Source organism: Hyla sarda, chromosome 7 (genome assembly GCF_029499605.1).
Source record: "Hyla sarda isolate aHylSar1 chromosome 7, aHylSar1.hap1, whole genome shotgun sequence".
NCBI lineage: Eukaryota > Metazoa > Chordata > Amphibia > Anura > Hylidae > Hyla > Hyla sarda.
In genome coordinates this window covers 164,603,444-164,624,270 of record NC_079195.1, presented here as the reverse complement: position 1 = coordinate 164,624,270, position 20,827 = coordinate 164,603,444, and the positions used below count along the sequence as shown (strand labels likewise).

Here is a 20,827-nt window from a genome sequence, read left to right as displayed (position 1 = left end):
AAGTTATACAGGTTTGTAAATCCCTTCCATTACCAGTGCTGCTTAGAAACAAGCTTTATCTGCATTCTTCTGTCTGACAGGAAATTCAGCTGTTCCAGGTTTTCATGACTTTCGACCCCCTATTCAGGCTGTTGTTAGCAGCATCCAGGGGCCGTGACGTGACAATTACCCAGAAAACCCCTGTGCTGCAGAGAGCTGCCTGAGCTCGGCCTTAGCCCCTCCCATCTGATGAATATTCACACTGTCCTCCCTCTGTTCTGCAGTGATTGGCTGAGCAGCACTGCCTATATGCCGGCCGATTCAGATCATAGTTCTCTCCCCTCTCCTTGCTAATGTTTTTACACTGAGAACGGAGGAGAGGGGGGAGGGGAGGGAGCTGCCAGCGTAGACCTGTCACACTGAGAATGGAGGGGAGGGAGAGTAGAATTGTCACACTGAGCACTGGGGAGAGAGGAGTGCAGGGCAGAGGAGGGGGGAGGTGATTGTGCCAGTGTAAAGCTGTTTCATTGAGAGGAGGAGGGGGAGGGAGTGATTTTACAGTGTAAAACTGCAGCTTCCACTCCAGGGTCCCTCTCTCTGAGCACTGAGATTACATTTTGTTTCCTCGTGGCCACCCTGCTGTATAGGGCTATGATTGGAGCTCAGTGTTATGTGACCACCCTGCTGTATAGGGCTATGATTGGAGCTCAGTGTTATGTGGGAGTGACTAACATAAGTTAGGGGAGGTAACAAGCTCTCTGCTCAGGCAGCTGAGAGCAGGAAATGTGAGCAGTGCATGCAGGGAAATGTAGTCTTTGAGATCACAGGCATAGCCACCATAACCAGGAAGTAACTGCAATTTATGAGCTGAATAGCCGGTGAATGGGGGGCGGACAAAAAATCACAAACATGTCAGAGAGGTGGTAGGTGAATATACTATGGAATGGCTAGGTATTTTTTTTTTCTTTGCTGCATGGGATATCTTCTTTAAGCAAACCCTCATTACCAACCTAAGGAGCTGCCTGATGGCACACAACTCTGTCTAGGGACAGGAAAAAAAACAATTACCAAGCTTTGTCCTCAGGTACGCCTATTAAGTCATGTTTTCAAGATCTCATTCATTTACAGGTGAGATTTTTATGTTCAGTGTGCATCAGGTACCACCACAATTATATCCAATATAAAAGACTTCTGAAATCCTGAAAACATGACTGAATGGGGGGTAATTAAGGGTCGCACTTGGGAAACACTGCTATAGGGAATGGACTCCACCTTCTGTGGTCCTGCCATGGAGGATGACTTACATAGTTAGTACGGTTGAAAAAAGACATACGTCCATCAAGTTCAACCAGGGAATTAAAGGAAAGGGGATAAGGGGATAAGGGGAAGGGATGTTGTTTTATAATTCTGCATAAGCATTAATGTTATTTTGTTCCAGGAATGTATCTAACCCTGTTTTAAAGCTATTAATTGTTCCTGCTGTGACCAGTTCCTGAGGTACACTTAGAAAAGTAAATAAAAATGATAAAATGTAGTGCAAGGCAAGTAAGTTGTTGTTTTTTGTGTCAGAATTCCCCTACATCTGCAACAGTAACATGTGCACAGTCAGTAGATGCAATGGTCAAAGGGGAAAAAAAAAAAAAAAAAAGTTTATGGGTAGGGTCACACGTAACGGATCTGCAGCGTATTTTACGCTGCAGATCCGCCAGTGACCCAACCCATTTTATGCCTCCAGCTGTTGCCACCTCCTGTTCCCCTGCCTCATGCCAGCCCTGGCCTGCTCGCAGCGGCAATCCGCCACAATGAGCAGCCACACAAGGGGCCTACCAGTCTGCAAGCGCACATCAAGAGAGCAACTGCGGATACGTTGCGTGACCTAAAACTGTGCGCTAAAACTGTTATGGTACTGTGTGAAGTCTATCAGCTTGACAAGTCTCCCTACCTCTTCACATATAGGGACAGACCTATCAAGCAAGCGGGGAGAAGATTGGGAGGCCACCTCCTAGATACGTCACTCAATGCCACAGCTAGATTTTAACAGGGAACTCTGGACTTGATTGAGTCTTTTTTCAATCTTAGGAACTATGCAACTATGACAGAGGTGGAAAGAACTACGCAATATCCTCAAAGCTTAAAAGCAGTTTATATGTATCATTTATTACTTACTGGCACCAGTTGTCTTTTTTTCCCCCCCTGGAGTATCCAGGGCTGGCCTTTGGGGTGTGCGAGCTGTGCGGCCGCACAGGGCGCCATAGCAACAGGGGCGCCTGGCAGCCGACAAATCTCGTTTTTATTTTTAACCAATTTCTAGGACGCAGGACCCTTAGGAATCATTGCAGGGCCGGTCCATTACACATAGCAGTCATTAGGGAGATGAGGAGCTGTGCATGTATGTTCTCTCTCCCCTGCTGTGGCTTATTATGCCCGTGCAAACTTACGTCCTCCCAAGACAGAGAAGGGATGTGAAGGAGCAGTGCACCTACGTTCCCTCCCCCCGCTCTGTGTTTTCCTTTCCCCGTGCAAACTTGAAAGCTCCCGTGGTAGATGATGCCCTGTGGCGACACAGCAGGGGGGGGGGGGGGGGGGGGGGGGGGTTGTGTTCGTCCTCGCTCTCCCCTTGCTGTGTCTGCCTGTGTAATGCAGAGCTGCATCCTCCATGGTGTGAGGTGAGATTTCCGAACCCCTGAAGTGACAGGAGTAGATGCAGCCTCACTGCACCGATCCCTGACAGGGTAAATGAACTTGCAGGCGTTTGTGGAAGTGATGAGAGGTGGGGGGTGTTATGGGGGCGATGAGAGGTGCAGGGGTGGGGGGGTGTTATGGGGGCGATGAGAGGTGTTAGGGGGGGGGGTGGTTATGGGTGTGATGAGAGGTGCAAGGAGGGGTGATGGGGAGGATGAGAGGTGCAGGGAGGGGTGATGGGGAGGATGAGAGGTGCAGGGAGGGGTGATGGGGAGGATGAGAGGTGCAGGGAGGGGTGATGGGGATGTTGAGAGGTGCAGAAATGGTAATGAAAGGTGCAGGGGGGTTATGGGGGTGATGAGGAGAGGTGGGGTTACAGTAGTGAAGAGGAGGGGTTTGGCAGGGGATTTGTGGGTGATGAGGACACAGGATAAGAGGGGGTGTATATGTATATATGATGTGTATGCATGTATGTCAGAATTATATTCAGGGTACAGTGTGTGGCAGTATTATATTCAGGGTACAGTGTGTGGCAGGATTATATTTAGTGGGTACAGTGTGTGGCAGGATTATATTCAAGGTACAGTGTATGGCAGTATTCTATTCATGGTACAGTGTGTTGCAGCATTATATTCAGGGTTCAGGGTACAGTGTGTGGCAGTATTCTATTCAGTGGGTACAGTGTATAGCAGTATTATATTCAGGGTACAGTGTGTGGCAGGATTATATTCAGTGGATACAGTGTGGGGCAGCATTATATTCAGTGTACAGTGTGTGGCAGTGTACAGTGTGTGGCAGGATTATTTTTAGTGGGTACAGTGTACAGCAGTATTATATTCAGGGTACAGTGTGGGGCAGTATTTTATTTAGGGTACACTTTCTGGCAAGGTTACAATGATTACTGTCTTCTTGCAGAGGATGAGGATCTGCTGACAAAGTGAGGAGCCAATGATGTCTGGATGTCAGACTGTGCAGAGAAGATGGAGCTGGAGGAAGACCTGGTCTCTGGACCCGATGAAGAAGAAAAGATAACAGAAGATATCACTCAAGTCAGAAGACGTCACTCAGGTCACTGATATTTTGTATTCTCTTGACTGACCCATCAGAGCTGTAGTCACTTGTAAGTTCTGCAGAGATGATGGGTAAAACTGTGTCCAATCTGTGTCTCTCCATCTGTTACAAAACTACAACTCCCATTGCCAGAGGCTCTCCAGAATGATGGGAGTTTTAGCTTTCCAATAGCTGGAGAACCACTTCAACCGAGATGATCGGTGGGGGTCTCAGCAGCAAACCAATTCTCGGACCACTCGCGATCTATAACTTATCCTTACAATAATAATATTGGGGGCAGGCCATGGTGGGGGGGGGGGGGGGGCGCCACAAGGTTAGCCTGAACAACTAAGGCCGGCCCTGGGAGTATCCCTTCAAACTGTATTTCTCTGCACTGCTTAAAGGTTTTAGAGTAAAACTGATTAAGATTTCACGCTGCCTGTGGTTAAGACAGCAAGAATCTTCAGACAGACTACCTTTAAAAGGGGTTATCCAGTAAGTCAAAATTATAAATTCTTGCTACAAAAAGACAATATATATTTATTAAACGTATCCCCTATCCGAAGGATAGGGGATAGTTTTAGATTGCTGGGGGGTCGGAGCGCTAGGGCCCCCCGTAATCTCCTGTTTAGAGCCCCGGCTCTCCTATACAGCGGTGCGTAATGACCCTCGCCCTCTCCATATAGTTCAATTTTCGTCTCGCTCATAGAGCTATATAGAGGGGGCGTTGCGGCTCTCGCTTCAGGGGAGTCCTGACGTGCCGCTGTATAGCTGAGCCAGGGCTCTTAACAGGAGATCGCGGGGGGCCCTAGTGCTCGGATAGGGGATACTTTTTTTTTACATGATACTTGCCCTTTAACCTTCATTATGATTTGAAAAACTAAGAAAAATAAAAAACAAACACCATGGGAAAATGGTTAATGTTACATATTTACCGCAAGCATCCTGTAGTATTAACCAACGCAGGCTCCCACTCAACGTGTCGAGATTTTCCCTCTTCTGAATTCACTGCTCCACTATCCCTCTGCCAACCAGAATAAGGAACAAGGATCTCCTGAGTCAGAGTGTAAAGGGCTTGATCTACAAGTTCCATCTTGATTGAGTCCAATGAAGATAAATTCCAGAGAGTACCTAGTAAATATAAACCATAAAAAAATTTTAATAAAAAAAAGTGAAGAAATTTAGAGCTGTGTTTTGCTCTATAAATGTTTCAAATTATGTCTCGTGTTCTGTTGTGCTAAAAGTGTGAGCCTTTTCATGTCTCTAAATGGAAAGGTCACCTCCCCCCATAACTGCTTTATGGCAGTTTTAATTTTTTTTTGTCTAAAATTCATAATGTGCCACACTTATATTTTTCTCATAAAATTCACTGGGCGATCCACTGTAGAGGTAGCCGGAGGGCTTACCTCTGCTTACCTTGGGACCATGGCTCTGTTATTGATGGAGCCTGTCTGGACCAGGTTTTATCAATGGAGTGCAGAGCACACAGATCAATGGAGTTCAATAGAACTGCATTGATCTGTATGAGGAATCCTCATTCCTCCTAAAAGTCCCTAAGGGGACTAATAAGGTGTTTAACTCCTTAAGCCCATTTTCAGCTTAAGGACTCAAAACTTTTTCGTTTTTGCATTTTTGTTTTTTCCTCCTCATCTTCTAAAAATCATAACACGTTCAATTTTGCACCTACAGACCCGTATAAGGGCCTGTTTGCGTCACCAATTGTACTTTGAAATGACATTACATATATTTTTTTTTGCTTTGCCGGAGATTGTAATATATTATTTGTGGGGTGAAATGAAGAAAAAAAAAACAGAACGCCATTTTGCAACTTTTTAGGGCTTCAGGTTCTACGCAGTGCACTTTTCGGTAAAAATGACATCTTTATTCTGTAGGTGCACACGGTTACAGGGATACACAATTTATATAATTAATTTATTTAATCTACTACTTAAAAAAAAAAAAAAATAACTGCATGCACCAAAATTAGTATGTTTAAAATTGTCATTTTCTTAATTACATTATTTTATAAAAAAAAAAAAATAGGGAAAGGGGGGGGGGGGGGGGTTGATTTAAACTTATTAGGGGAGGGCTTACTCACATGTATTTTCTTATTTTTTACCAGGCATGAAGCAGCAGATCACTGATCGGACGACGAGGTAGGTGAGGGCACTCCTGTCGTCCAGTAAGCTGATCGGGACATTGCGATTCTGTCAGGATAGTCCCAATCAGCTCCGCTGAGCTATTGGGATAGTTTCACTTTCAGTTTAGATGCCGCGATCAACTTTGATTGTGGCTTCTGAAGGGTTAATACCGGGCATCTGTCTGATTGGCGGTGCACGGCATAAGCCGTGGGTCCTGGCTGCCTGTGGCAACCGGGACCCACGGGGGTTTAACCCGTTAACCGCTTGTGAGAACGGTTTAAACACGGTTAGCAGACCACAGGATGTACAGGTACACCTTGAGTCCTTAAAGGGGTATTCCAGGAAAAAAAATTTTTTTAGATCAACCGGCTCCAGAAAGTTAAACAGATTTGTAAATTACTTCTATTAAAAAAATCTTAATCCTTCCAATAATTATCAACTACTGAAGTTGAGTTGTTCTTATCTGTCTGGAAACCGTGCTCTATGCTGACATCTCTGCTTGTCTCAGGAACTGCACAGAGCAGAATAGGTTTGCTATGGGAATTTGCTTCTACTCTGGACAGCTCCCGAGACACTTGTCTTCAGAGAGCACTTAGAAAAGAACTCAACTTCAGCAGGTCATAAGTACTGAAAGGATTACAATTTTCAATAGAAGTTATTTACAAATCTGTAAAGAGATTAAAAAGTCAGATCAGTAGCAAAATGGCACCGATGCAAACAGATTACAGCACAAAAAAATGAGCCATCATACAGCCTGGTATACGAAAAATTAAGTTACAAGGGTCAGAAAATGGCAATTAAAAAATATAAAAATTATTCCACGGGTGTTTGATGACTTTGTTAACCACTTGGGGACCACGGGCGTACAGGTGCGCCCTGACACTTAAGGACCAAGGGTGTACCTGTACACCCGTGGGAATTTTGGTCCCCCGCTGCGTGCAAATGCCCAGGGGGGTCCTGAGACCACCCTTGTCGGCGATCGCCGCAAAGCGCTGGTGAATAGACACCGGCGATTCCGTGTCATGCGTTCGGTTCCCCCGCTCTGCCCACCCACTGTAGTCTGGACAGAGTGGGTGAACCAACAGTGACCGGCGCCAGAGGACCACTTTCCATCGGCGGCGGTAGCGGGCGGCGATAGAGGATGGCGATGCGGCTCCTACATAAGCCAGTGAGTTGCCTAGCAATATCTGGAGGGCTACAGTTTGGAGACCACTATACTGTGGTCTCTGAACTGTAGTCCTCCAGATGTTGCAAAACTGCAATTCCCAGCATGCACAAACAGCAAACAGCTGTCTCGGCATGCTGGGAGTTGTAGTTGAGTACCTCAAGCTGTTGCATAACAATCTCCCAGCATGCCCTTCGGCGATCAGTACATGCTCAGAGTTGTAGTTTTGCAACAGCTGGAGGAACACTGGTTGGAAAATACACCGTCAGTACATGCTGGGAGTTTTAGTTTTGAAACAGCTGAAGGTTTGCCACCCCATGTGAATGTACAGGGCTCCTTCACACGGGCTGGTTTACATTGAGTTTCCTGCTTCAAGTTTGAACTGCGCCACTTTGCCAGTGATTCCCAAACAGGGTGCCTCCAGCTGTTGCTAAACTCCCAGCATGCCTGGATAGTCAATGGTTGAACTTGATGGACATATGTCTTTTTTCGACCGTACTAACTATGTAACTATGTAACTATGTAACTATGTACGGAAACACTGGGTGATTTTTTGCAACAGCTGGAGGCATTGTTTTGGTAACACTGCAGTACGATACTTTTTTCATTTTTATTGGCGGGGGGGGGGGGGGGGGGGCGGGAGGGGTCAGTAAGGGGGTGTATATGTAGTGTTTTACCCTTTATTTTGTGTTAGTGTAGTGTAGTGTTTTTAGGGTACATTCACATGGGCGGAGTTTGAACTGCGGCAGAAAATTTGCCACAGCTAAGACTTTAAGCAGGAAGCTCAATGTAAACCCGTCCGGGTGACTGTACCCTGTACATTCACAGGGGGGGGCAAACCTCCAGCTGTTGCAAAACTACAACTCCCAGCGTGCACTTACAGACCGTGCATGCTGGGAGTTGTATTTTTGCAACAGCTGGAGGCACACTGGTTGGAAAATACAAAGTTAGGTAAGAGAACCTATTTTCCAACCAGTGTGCCTCCAGCTGTTGCAAAAGTACAACTCCCATCATGTACTGATCGCCGAAGGGCATGCTGGGAAATGTAGTTATGCAACAGGTACGCAACTAAAACTCAGAGCATGCCAAGACAGTCGTTTGCTGTTCGTGCTGGGAGTTGTAGTTTTGCAAGATTTAGAGGGCCACGGTTTAGAGACAACCGCACAGTGATCTCCAAACTGTGGCCCTCCAGATGTTGCACAACTACAAATCCCAGCATGCCCAAACGGCAAACAGCTTTTTTTTTTTCCCCCAACATCCGGAGGGCTACAGTTTAGAGACCACTGCATAGTTGTCTCCAAACTGTCACCCTGCAGATGTTGCTAAGCAACTACTCACCTCCTGCCGCACGCCACGCAAGCTGGAGGATTGCCACCTGGTAAGGGACCTCTGCCGCAGCTCACATCACGGTTCCCCTGCTCTGCCCAGACTACCGTGGGTGGGCAGAGCAGGGGAACCGAGCTTTAACCACCCCTCCGGCCCCGGATCTGTTATTGGTCGGTCGCTTCTGACTGACCAATAGCAGGGATACGAGGGGACACCCCCAATCGCCCTTATTTTCACGGACACCGGAGACCAGTAATCGTTGCTTATCGCCCTTCCGAATTGACCGGCGATTGCCGACATGCGGGGGTCTCAGGACCCTACTGGGCGATGTGTCGGGATGAGTGCCGAATGATTTCAGCATGCATCCCGGTCCGGCCCCCGACCAACACCAAGGTTGATAAAGCTTACCCTATGGTAAAGCTCCTTCTTATGAGAGTGCATCTGAACCACCCCCCAAACACACACACACAAAAAGCTCACACCGGCTACATTTGGGTGGTGTACCTCTCAAAAGCAGCCTGTGGCGAGAGATTGTTGACTGCTAAACATGCATCTATAATGTACTTGGCCCCTTCCTGACATGTGGCTGATCAATCACACAAAAACATGTTGCAGACATGTAACAGACTGGATCAGTCATGCAGAAAAAGCAATCAAGCAATCAACCACATAGATGCAGTTATTAATACTTATCACGTCTTCTATGGGATTGACAGGGGGAGGGGGCCCCGCAATGGCCCCTATGGAAGCCAGTGAGGTCACAGGCTGGACCTCACTGGCAAACTGTCAGTGTATGCTGACACTTCTACTATGCTGACTATGCTGCAGTACATCTGTACCGCAGCATAGTATAACAAGGATAAAGTAAAAAAATATAAAAATAAATTGTTTTCCAACAAAACTAAACAAAATACCTCAAAAATGTAAAAAAATAAATAAAATATAGCATTTGTCCAGAATGACAAAAAATGTCCTGTCCTTAAGGGCTTAAAAACTATTTCTCCAGGTAATCACCACATACAACATTAAATAACTGTCAGAATGACCTTGATGGTGGGCAAAAAGACAATTTTTTTTTTCTGTTTAGTCCTAACATGCGCCCCCTGTCAAACTCTGTCAACAGAGCAATAGCATACATGCATTGAGTGCAAGATAGAGGTATGGCAATTAGTAAACATTCTCTCACTAAAAAGGCACAGTACCAAGACCCAATGTCGAACCAGATCACACCACTTCTAAAGTGAAAGAAGCAGAATACAAGACAACTCACCAGTGACGCACTCTGCCATGTCTCTTCCTTCTTGGCCCTCTCCTCTCCTGCGTAGTAGTCTTGCTAGGGCTGGTACTCCATCACAGTTTTTCACTGCCATTTTGTTCTCTTTTGCAGGGCCATACGATAGATTCTTCAGTGCACCACAGGCTGCAAGTCTTACAGGAGCCCGTGGATCTTCCAGGAGACTTATGAGCGGTGGTATTCCACGTAAACGACAAACCTTGAGAGGAAAAATGCAAAAGTGGAAGCAATAATTTAGAACAAAAAATACTTTGAGATTTCTTGTTACTCAACATTTTCAATGAACCTTTAAATTGAATGTAATTATTTACCTACAAAAAGGTCAGTTATCGATTCTAACTTTCATTTGCCCACTTTCCCAATACTTACTTTAATAGCCCTCACAAGACTGTATAAGCCATATATGTGTGGCTATTTAATAAGAATGTATAGGAACCAATAAACTATGTGTGCACGTCTGGCTTTACTCTTCAAAAGAATACATGTGCTTGGATCGCAATTGATTTTATTACATCTTCAATTGGAATTGTAAGATACAAAAACTTTTTATATGTTGTACATCTTGGCAAGACATTAAGCTTTCTAATATACTTCATAAGAAAATTTCATTTTCTTTTAATAAAAGTCATGGCTTATAAAATCATGGCTTTGTCCAAGATGAACACAGGCATGGACAAAGTCCAGTAAATGAGGGTGGGCTAGCACTTCTCTGTGTTCTCTCCTGTCCGATAGGACTCCTCTGTGCTCTTTCCTGTCCGATAGGACAGAAGAGAGCACAGAGGAGTCCTATCAGACAGGAAAGAGCACAGAGGAGTCCTATCGGACACAGAGTGCTAATCCACCCTCACTTACTGGACTTTGTCCATGCCTGTGCTTCAGCTTGGACAAAGCCATGATTTTATAAGCCAAGATTTCAATAAAAAGGAAATAAAAATTTCTTATAAAGTATATTAGAAAGGTTTAAAGGGGTTCTCCGGTGCTTTCACATCTTTTCCCCTATCCAAAGGATAGGGGATAAGATGTCTGATCGCGGGAGTCCCGCCGCTGGGGACCCCCGGGATCATGCACGCGGCACCCAGTTTGTAATCAGTCCCCGGAGTGTGTTCGCTCCGGGACTGATTACCGGCGACTACAGGGCGGGCGGCTTGTGCCGTCACGCCCCCCGCGTGATGTCACGATCCGCCCCTCAATGCAAGCCTACGGGAGGGGGCGTGATAGCTGTCTTGTCCTGCCGCGTCCCCTCCCGTAGGCTTGTATTGAGGGGCGGAGCTTTTGTCACATGGGGGCGGAGGCGTGACGTCACACGCCTCCGGCCCGGTGGTCGCCTGTAATCAGTCCCGGAGTGAACATGCTCCGGGGACTGATTATAAACGGGGTGCCGCGTGCATGATCCCGGGGGTCCCTAGCGGCGGGACTCCCGCCATCAGGCATCTTATCCCCTATCCTTTGGATAGGGGAAAAGATGTGTAAGCACCGGAGAACCCCTTTAATGTTTTGCCAAGATGTACAACATATAAAAAGTTTTTGTATCTGACAGTGCCCATTTAAGTGATGAAGGATTTGTTATTTTTATCCTCTACTTTATTTTCTTTTAGTATATGATTATTTTAGTTTGTCTTATCATAGGTACCCATGACAAGACCCCCTCCGTCACCCATTTGTGTTAGTTGTTTTTATACAGTAATACCCTTGTCAACCATAAAGGCACCAGTGACCGCTGAAACGTGCTGTCCATTTTTATCTTCTATAAAAAACACTTTATTTTCTGTGCAACCTCTGTATGGAATGCATTAAATCACCTGCACAAGCACCTTTGTAAATATCCTATTTTTGTCACTGCCCACTTTCCTATTTAATTGTTTGGCTAGGTAAGAGGTAATTTTTTATGGTCTATATAGTGACCAAAAATATTGGACTTTGGTATTTTTAGGTTTACGCCATCAATTTTTTCAAACTTTTATTAGGAAGGCGATAATCCACTTCCATAACTTTTTTTTTATTCCCGTAGGGGGCCATACCATGCAATCTTTCAATTGCATACACTGTTTTAACGCTGAGCTTTTCCTCTGCTGAGGCTTCCTGGAGCAGCAGAGGACGGATTGGGCGGCGAGTAGGAAGGTAAGGGCCCTCCCGCCGTACATTCAGCTGATCGGGACATCACGGTGTCAATGTCATGGTCCCGATCAGCTCCTCTGAGCTGTCGGGATCGTTAATCCTGCATTTTAGACGGCACAATCAACTTTGATAGCTGCATCTAAAGGGTTAATGACGGGCATCCGTTCGATCGGCGGTGCCCGGCCTTAACCATGGGTCCTGGCTGCTGACAGCTATGAACTATGTAGCACATGTTGGCATCCATAGTTCCCTCACCACCTGAATGAAAGATATATCTACTCACTTTTTTGTATCTCTAAAAACTGTACATATATCTATCAATTACAATATTAGAGGCAAAGGATACGTTTATAGGGGGAAACTGGACAACGGAAAGAATACTCGAGCTATGTTGGGCCACCTCTTGCCTGGCTACAAAGGTGACATACAATTGGGTATGGAGGCATACAGGTTCCATAAAGCCTCCTGCAGCACATTTGCCAACACATGTTGCACCTGGGCCTGTAGACCCTGAACAGGCCAAGGTGTCACTGTGCCCATTAGGTATCCTGCTATTAAGCATTTGTAAACTGTCTGGGCAGAGAAACTTGTGAATCAAACTATTTAAAATTAATCTGTATGTACAAACCTCTTTCTTGACTTCCTCATTACGATACGACAAGTGCTGCAGATACGCAGCTGCATTTAGTCTCACAGCATCAAGGGTGTAACTTAACATTGCAAGAACTTCAGGAAGCTCTGGCTGTCTCCAAGGGCCACTGGGGGCTACTGTCAAAGGTGCAGGTCCAAGGCTAGAAAGGCTTCCAGACTGTGGCAAAGATGATCCATAATGATCAGACAATGGATCCTCATAACTCCTTCATCAGGGTGGGGGGGGGGGGGGGGGGGAATATAAAAATATGTTAAAAATGTAAAAAAAAACATCCTTTCTCTATTAAAGGAACCATGTTACATACAACTCTATTTTTAATTTTAGGTATTTTACAACATTCAAAGATTGCAATGTAGTGTAAAACCAAGACAAATGGAACAAATGAAGATAGCGAAACAAGCAATTGCACTCAAACATGCTTAGCTTTGACAATTGAATTTAAGAGAAGGAAACATTCTTTCCTGCAGACCCCTCTGACAGGGACTCTGATCCTTCAAGCACAAAGGGTCAGACAAAGGAAGCCAAATGGCCTATTATTCCACCAACCAAATTGAGGAATGGTCAAGAAATATTTAATCATATTGGGTGAAATTTATTAAACAGCGAATGGGGCCGCTTGGTGTAAAAAAGATAAAAACATTTGTACAATCATCCTTTTGTGCAAAAATGTGCAATTTTTTGGCCCCTTTACTTAAAGTCTGCCACTCTTGCGTTTAATTATATTGATATCTATGCCAGCTCTGCACTAATGCCTCAAATCCAGCACAGCTGCTACATGCTGGGCTTTTATACGTGTCATTTATAGGTCAAAGAGACATCAAAAAGACTCGAACGGTCTGATCACAGGTCTGAGACACCTCATTCATTAAAAAAAGTAAGAAATCATTGCTTTATCTCCATAGCTCGCGGCTATAAAGATTGTTTTTTCTTTTTTTTTTATTGACAGCTATACTTTAAGACCAGCATACAAAAAGGATACTAGGGGTAACAATGAATATTTAATGGGAAAGTTTGTCATAGCACGTGTAAAATTACGTAAAGGTTTGCGAAAATGTGCATAGACCGTTAAAAATGGTCACAATTGGTAGACTAGCTGCGAATGTAAAAGTAAGTTTAACATATGTGCACAGAAAAGGCTGTGTAAATAGGGCAAATTTACTTTAGTGTGTCTAAATAGCATAAGGTCTCAAACCAATCCCTTATTCATAGTAAACATGTTTGTCTGGACTAAAAAGCCATATTTATCTATATACACACCGATTGTCTGATCATCTTGAATACAAAGAGTTAAAAAGTACCCATCACCAAATAAACTGTTCTCAACTACCTTAAGCTATCTTCCCTAAATACTTCTAATACCCCTCCTGTTCTTAAAAACTATTAACCTTTCATACCTTTCTTCTTGCTTGCATACAGAGATGAGCGAACTTACAGTAAATTCGATTTGTCACGAACTTCTCAGCTCGGCGGTTGCTGACTTTTCCTGCATAAATTAGTTCAGCTTTCTGGTGCTCCGGTGGGCTGGAAAAGGTGGATACAGTCCTAGGAAAGAGTCTCCTAGGACTGTATCCACCTTTTCCAGCCCACGGGAGCACCGGGAAGCTGAACTAATTTATGCAGGAAAAGTTAGCAACCGCCGAGCCGAGAAGTTAGTGACGAATTGAATTTACTGTAAGTTCGCTCATCTCTATTTGCATAGTGCAATTTGCCAAAAGGAGAAAGTTGGCATTTCCCAGCAGGCATGACATCACTGAAGCCTGCTGGGGATCACTTCCGCCCTCACATCATTGCAGTGCGGTGATGAATAGAAGACTAAAGCTCTGTGCAGATTTCAGTGAGCCTCTCCTTCAGCTGTCAGTGTGTGTGTGGCTTTCTGTGAGAATCTGTGGAGCTTTCACTTTCTGTGCTGCTGACAATCAAGCTCCGTGCAGAGAAGCACTTCCTGGGTTCGGACTCCTGCCAGGCGGGGAGGAGACCGAACTCACTGTATTAATTGTGGCATGGAACAGAACAGAGCCGTTTTTTTCAATTACATTATAAACATTTATGTTGATAATTTTAAACGCAAGTGAATTGGAAAGTGTCTGCTAATTATACAAGGAATACTATATTATAATGTTTTATTTGGTCACAGGTACTCAGCCAAAAGACATGTCATAGGGGGCATTCAATCAGATTTTTTTTTAAATCTGATTAGCTCAACACTGCTGTACGTATGTGAGATATGGCGGCCTGCGCCTTTAGAAAAAGGCACAGCTCACTAAATGTGTGTTGGCACTAGATCATTTAAAGGGAAGGAGTCCCTATATTTTTGTTTTCTGACTAGTGGCAGAAACAAATAGATTAGAATAAAAACGGATGTGCATCAATTTTATAACTAATTTCTTCTTATTAATTGTTTATGCATTATGGGGGTTGCCATCTTGACTGATCTGAACTGTATTTAAACCACATTTAGTGACATGCCTCAGACATAGAAAATAACGGACAGAACGTGTCTCATTCAGATGACCTGGGACCTTTTCAGAGGTCAATCTAGAGGGAGGGGAGGATGTTCTCTGAGCAAAAGCTATTGTGTGTATCTTACTAGTGTAACCATTCACTGTACTCCTTATAAACCCGATTTACACAGCCTCACTTGCCTCATCTAAGGTCAGTGTTCATGACTCAACCATTAAAGAGGTTTTCCAGGAATAGACAAACACAGCTAATTTCTTTCAAAAAACATTCCAGTCTGTCTTCAGGTTGGGTGTGGTTCTGCAGTTAAGTTCCATTGAAGTGAATGGAACCAAGTTGTAATACCACAATGAATCTAGGGACAGACGTGGATACCTTTTTAAATAAATTAGCTCTGCTTTCCTGGATAACACCTTTTAAAAAGGTACTATATAAAAATGGCATACAAGGAAGAGTTCCAAGGCAAAACCACACTGCTCAACTAAAAGATGATAAAAGCTTGTATCACTTTTGCCAAAAAACACATCTTGGTGATCCCTAAGACACTTGGGAAATTTTTTTTTTGTAGATTTAAGAGACAAAGAAAAAAGATACAAACAGTCAAATATAGTGGTGGTAGTGTGATGTCTGGGGCTAGAGATGAGCGAACTTACAATAAATTCGATTCGTCACAAACTTCTTGGCTCGGCAGTTGATGCCTTTCCTGCATAAATTAGTTCAGCTTTCAGGTGCTCCGTAGGGCTGAAAAAGGCAGATACAGACCTAGGAAAGTCTCCTAGGACTGTATCCACCTTTTCCAGCCCACAGGAGCACCTGAAAGCTGAACTAATTTATGCAGGATAAGTAATCAACTGCCGAGCCGAGAAGTTTGTGACGAATCAAATTTATTGTAAGTTTGCTCATATCTATCTGGGGCTGCTGGGCTGCTTTAGAACCTGGACAACTTTCTGTGAGCATTAATTCAGATCTCTAACAAATACTCCTAAAGGACAATGTCCGGCCATTAGTTTGTGACCTCCCTTGGGTTGTATGGCAGGACAATAAATGGAAACACACCATTAAGTTAACCTCTGAATGGCTTAAAACACATATGAAGGTTTTGGAGTGGTCTAATTCAGAATTAGATTGAGATGCTGTGGCACAGCCTTTTCAAGCAGGATATGCTTGAAAACCCACCAATGCGGCTGAATGAAAAAATTCTGTAGAGAAGAGTGGGACAAAATTGAGCGCCTGAAAATTGCTTTGGGTCTTATTGGTGCAATATTGACATTTGCATGAACTTTATTAGTGAAACTTTGCTGGTACCAAGTTCGACTCCCTTATGCCTTCATGGCATACTTTTTACAGGGTGCTAAAAAAATGTTTCCAATTCAAAGGGCATCACGCTGTTGCTGCAGATTTGTCGGCTGCACATCCAGGAAGTCTTCTGTTCCACCATATTCCAAAGGTATTCTATTGGACTGAGATCTAGTAATTGTAGGGAGGTATGGAAAAAGGGGTACACTTGTATATTTGTTGGCGTACAACTGGTACCCATGGTGACAAAAACATACGGTACAATTATTATGAAACAAGGTTTCTCATCTAATGTGTGTGGGCATCACAGGCTCTTTTGCGCAGATTAAAGAGGGCCTGTTAAGAAATTTCTTGATATGGGGGGGGGGGGGGGGGCGTATGGTTATCCATCACCACTGGAAGTCCTCTGTGGCTACGTCTCTGGCTGAGTGGCTGGTGGAACTTAGGAGTATTATGCGAAAGGTGGAGATACTTGCTGAGGAACATGACCGGTCTGACCGCTTAAAGGGGTACTCTGGTGGAACACTTTTTTTTCTTTTTAATCTTTTTAAACAGATTCGTAAATCTTTTATTAAAAAATCTTAATCCTTCTAGTACTTTTTAGGGGCTGTATACTACAGAGGAAATTCTTTTCTTTTTGGATTTCTCTTCTGTCATGACCTCTGCTGTGCATTTTAGGAACTGTCAAGAGGAGGAGAAAATCCCCATAGCAAACATATACTGCTCTGGACAGTTCCTAAAATGGACAACAGAGAGCACTGTGGTTGTGACAGAAGAGAAATCCAAAAAGAAAAAGCATTTCCTCTGTAGTATACAGTCCCTAAAAAGTACTGGAAGGATTAAGTTTTTTTTTTTATAGAATTTACAAATCTGTTTAACTTTGACACCAGTTGATTTAAAAAAAAAAAAAAGTTTTCCACTGGAGTACACCTTTAGCCACCACGTGGCTTCCATGACAACTGTTTATGGACTCCCCTGACTTCTCATGTTTACTGGGCTGAGTTTGTCACCTTCTGGCTGGGTTCCTTCCCTTTCTCTGTTCTCATTTTCTCTTTTTTCCTATTTCCCCTTTAATAGTTTCTTACGGTTTTCTTTGTGTGCTTCTTTATGCCTCGGTTTCTTTCTTTATTGCTTTCATCCTTTTATGTATCTATTCTTTTTGTTAATTTATTTTATTTCTTTTTTATTATTTTTTCTTCTATTTTATTTTAGTGCTCCTATGCCTTGTTTATATGCGTACTTATCAGCTGGCTCTGTGTTGGGCAGGTTTGATTTGGTACCTGTTTTGTAGGGCAATTCCCGCACCATTTTAGCTTGGTGTTTTGCAATTTGAGTTTTCCTTTGTTAAATCCGAAAATTCTGATTTTACTCATCGTGCCGCTTTTGTTTTGTTTATTCTATTCTATTCTCTGTGTCAATAAAAAAGTTTATTTACTAAACCTGTGATCCAGACTATTTTTCGGGTTTTGCACCCAAATTGTGTCGCACGTTCCATGCGACAATTTGCTACCAAAAACAAAAACCCTCCATTTTACAAGAAAAACCTGGAAAGGGGGGCGTGGCCGACAGTTTTGAAAAATCCCAGCATATTTACTTATGTTCCAACAGAAAATGTGGTGTATTAGGCTGGGTTCACACCACGTTTTTCAAATACTGTTTTCCGCTAAAAAAACGTATGGCAAAAACCGTATGCAACCGTATACAACCGTATGACTCCAAATTCAAACGTATACGTTTTTTCCCCGTACGGTTCTATCCGTTTGCATCAGTTTTTGCCAACGGTTTTGCTATTTTGTTGGAATTAGTTTTCCAGCAATTTAATAACGTTACTATTGTTCTATTGAAATTCCAATCTGCGCATGTGTCAACTCCAAAAACGGATTAGAAAAACCGTGGGCAACCGTATTCTGAAATTCTGCGTACGGTTCTCAGACAATGTTAAAAGAACCGCATACGGTTTTCCAACCGGAGGCAAAAACGTGGTCGATAGCGTTTTTGCCTACGGTTGAAAAATCGGCAAAACCGTATCCGAGGCAAAACGGATGCAACCGTACACAACATTTGGAATACGGTTTACAATGCATTCTCTATGCATACGGTCGTATACGTTTTTTTGCGGAAAACCGTTTACGGTTACCGTATTTGAAAAACGTGGTGTGAACCCAGCCTTAGAACTCTGGAAAACCTGACAGATCAGAACATGTGTTTAAGGAAAAAAAATAAAATAAAAAAAAGCATAACGTAGGGAAAAGTGTAAAATGTAGGGAAGCCTTAGTAAATACCTTGGGAAAATACCTGTGGGGAATCAGAACCCACAAAGACAACTACACTTTACTCTTAGTAAATAAACCCCAATGTATTTGGGCAACCTTGGATGGTGCTGGAATACTGGAACATAAAATGGGTGATGGTGGGGAGCAAACTATATGAAACCATATAAAGCTATGCATGTCTAATTAATAGCCAACCATTTCAGTTAACATTTGTGCTAGTAAATCATATCAAACTATCTAACTCACCTTAGTCGCAGACGTTGATCCCCTCCATTGGCAGCCCTCCTACCAGTGGTAGAATAGTCTGGTCCATCTACATAACCTCCAAGACTTCTACGATCATCTTCCAGTCCATAAGCATCTTCAGAGCCATATCTTGCAGTAAGCAGATCAGATTGGCTACCTCCAAAGCCAGCCCCCCTAACCTGAGGTTGTGGCCCATAACCAGGACCCCTATAAGGTTCCACAGTGCGGTAGCGATTATTCGGCCTAGAAAGACTGCTGTAGCCTGGATGCTGAGTGGGTGGAATCAATTGCACCGGCTCTGTTCCAGGTCCTCGGAAATGATAATTGCGGGGAACTGTAGTGTAGGCTCCACCACCACTCACTACATCACGATAGGGGCGATCTAAAGTTTGGGAATATCCAACGGAGGGCTTTATCTTGAGGGGAAAAAAAAAACACAATACCACTTTAGTTTATTTTCTTCAAAAGGCATTTCTGCAATTTCTTTTATTAGTCTTCAGAGCGTTGTTAAACAGGTGCTTTTACTCATTCCAAAAGTGCTTTGTACTTTGTTGTTTAAGATGCTCTTTCTTGGCTTTACCCAATTCTCTGGCATCTGGTACTACAGTTTCTACCCAAGGAAATCAGTATAACATGCATTTAAGCAAATGTGCCAAACTTTGCTTAACATGTCCTATGTCTGTTGTGATCACTCTAAACACAAAAATCCCTGGTTGGGTCCCAGAGGTATGTAACTGAAATAACATCAAACCCCTAGGGACCTAAGCCCCAAGGAGACTTAATTTTATTAAAAAAATAAAAAAATGCAGGGCTGATAGATGTAGGGTATTAATAAAGTAACTAACCCTACTATGGCTAACAGTGTATATTGTGGTAAATGCCTTTTAAATTTCCAGTGCTGCAGCACTTATATGGGTATTCATTTCTCCTCTCAGCCAGCCACATTGCTAATGCAAACAAAATAGTATATTAACAAAATAGACGCATTAATATGTTATTGCAAAGCATCACCTAGTGCTGGGCGGTATACCGGTTCATACCGAATACCAAAATTTTTGTGCTGCACGATATGAATTTTTCCCATACCACAATACCGGTTGGGTCCCTCCCCCTCGGGAATGAATGAATTATCGCTGGGCTGATAATTTTGGGAGTGGGTGGTGAGAAGCAGAATAGCGCTCGTGGGTCACATGATTTGGGGGGTGGGGAGAAATACCGTTATATACAGTGGAACCGCCATAAGTTGCAAAAATACAGTGATACACATATTTGGTCATACCGCCCAGCTTGATCATCACCTCCACACCACTGCAGCACACCTCCTCATAGAAAATGTTATAGTTTCTAATAGATCATCAGTAGTCTAAGAGGTGCCCATACAAGTCACACTAAGGTTGGCTGAACCTGCCACAATCAGCAGGTACTGCTGACTACCAAAAGTGTATGGAGGCCTCCCGACTCTCATTTGCCTCTTTGTCCTTTTATTAAGGGAGTTATAAGTCAGCATCAGAGCTGTCTGGTTGTGGCCTCCATACACTTAAACGTTTGCCTCAACTGAACGCTTAAGTGTTCTTAGTAGAAGAAGAAGGGGTAAGCTGCTGCCAGACTTCCCTGCAAAGTAAACTTACAATATAAATGAAAAATTTAAAAGAACCTCCTGTGTGCTCCACCATTTAAAAGACATCTGTCTTTGGCCGGAAACACAGAAGAGAGCATCAAGGAAGGTATTTTATTGTACACTGCAGGATCCATCACTTCAATCAAACAGCTGAAGTTAACCTCTTCTATGACGCGGACTCACGAGCCCAGAGCGCGTCATAGCAGGTTAGTGCCAGTGGCTTTCTGCTGCTGGGACCAGTGTCTAATGCCGGACATCCCTAATCGTGGTGATGCCCGCCATTAACCCCTCAGATCAAAGTTAATCACTGCGCCTAAAATAAGAAAAAAAGGGTCCCAGCAGCTCAGCAGAGATGACCAGGACCACCGCTGATCAGCTAAGAGGACAGCGGGATGGCCCTTACCTGCCTCCTCGCCGTCCAATCATTTGTCTGAAGCTCCAGTCAGCGATGGCAGTCTATAGCAACAGAGCACTGATAACACTGATCAATGATATGCTATGGCATAGCATTGAGCAGTGTATGCAGTCCAAGT

At 43.7% G+C, this 20,827-nt stretch overlaps 1 protein-coding gene and 1 long non-coding RNA gene across 11 annotated transcripts in view; one reads left to right on the top strand and one right to left on the bottom strand.

Annotated features, from left to right (window-relative positions):
* Window positions 1-20,827, bottom strand: part of CTNND1 (catenin delta 1) — a 140,358-nt gene that overhangs the window by 65,313 nt on the left and 54,218 nt on the right. For all 10 annotated transcript variants that reach the window (XM_056531182.1, XM_056531187.1, XM_056531189.1 and 7 more), the window contains 4 exons: window positions 18,677-19,092; window positions 12,381-12,609; window positions 9,614-9,836; window positions 4,647-4,842 (listed from right to left, as the gene is read on the bottom strand). In XM_056531182.1, the coding sequence (XP_056387157.1) occupies window positions 4,647-4,842; window positions 9,614-9,836; window positions 12,381-12,609; window positions 18,677-19,092 (1,064 nt within the window). The remainder of the gene's footprint in view (window positions 1-4,646; window positions 4,843-9,613; window positions 9,837-12,380; window positions 12,610-18,676; window positions 19,093-20,827) is intronic.
* LOC130282691 (uncharacterized) lies at window positions 9,859-13,731 on the top strand. Its single transcript, XR_008846487.1, has 3 exons — window positions 9,859-9,958; window positions 11,646-11,755; window positions 12,729-13,731. It is a non-coding gene; the product is annotated as an uncharacterized LOC130282691 (long non-coding RNA).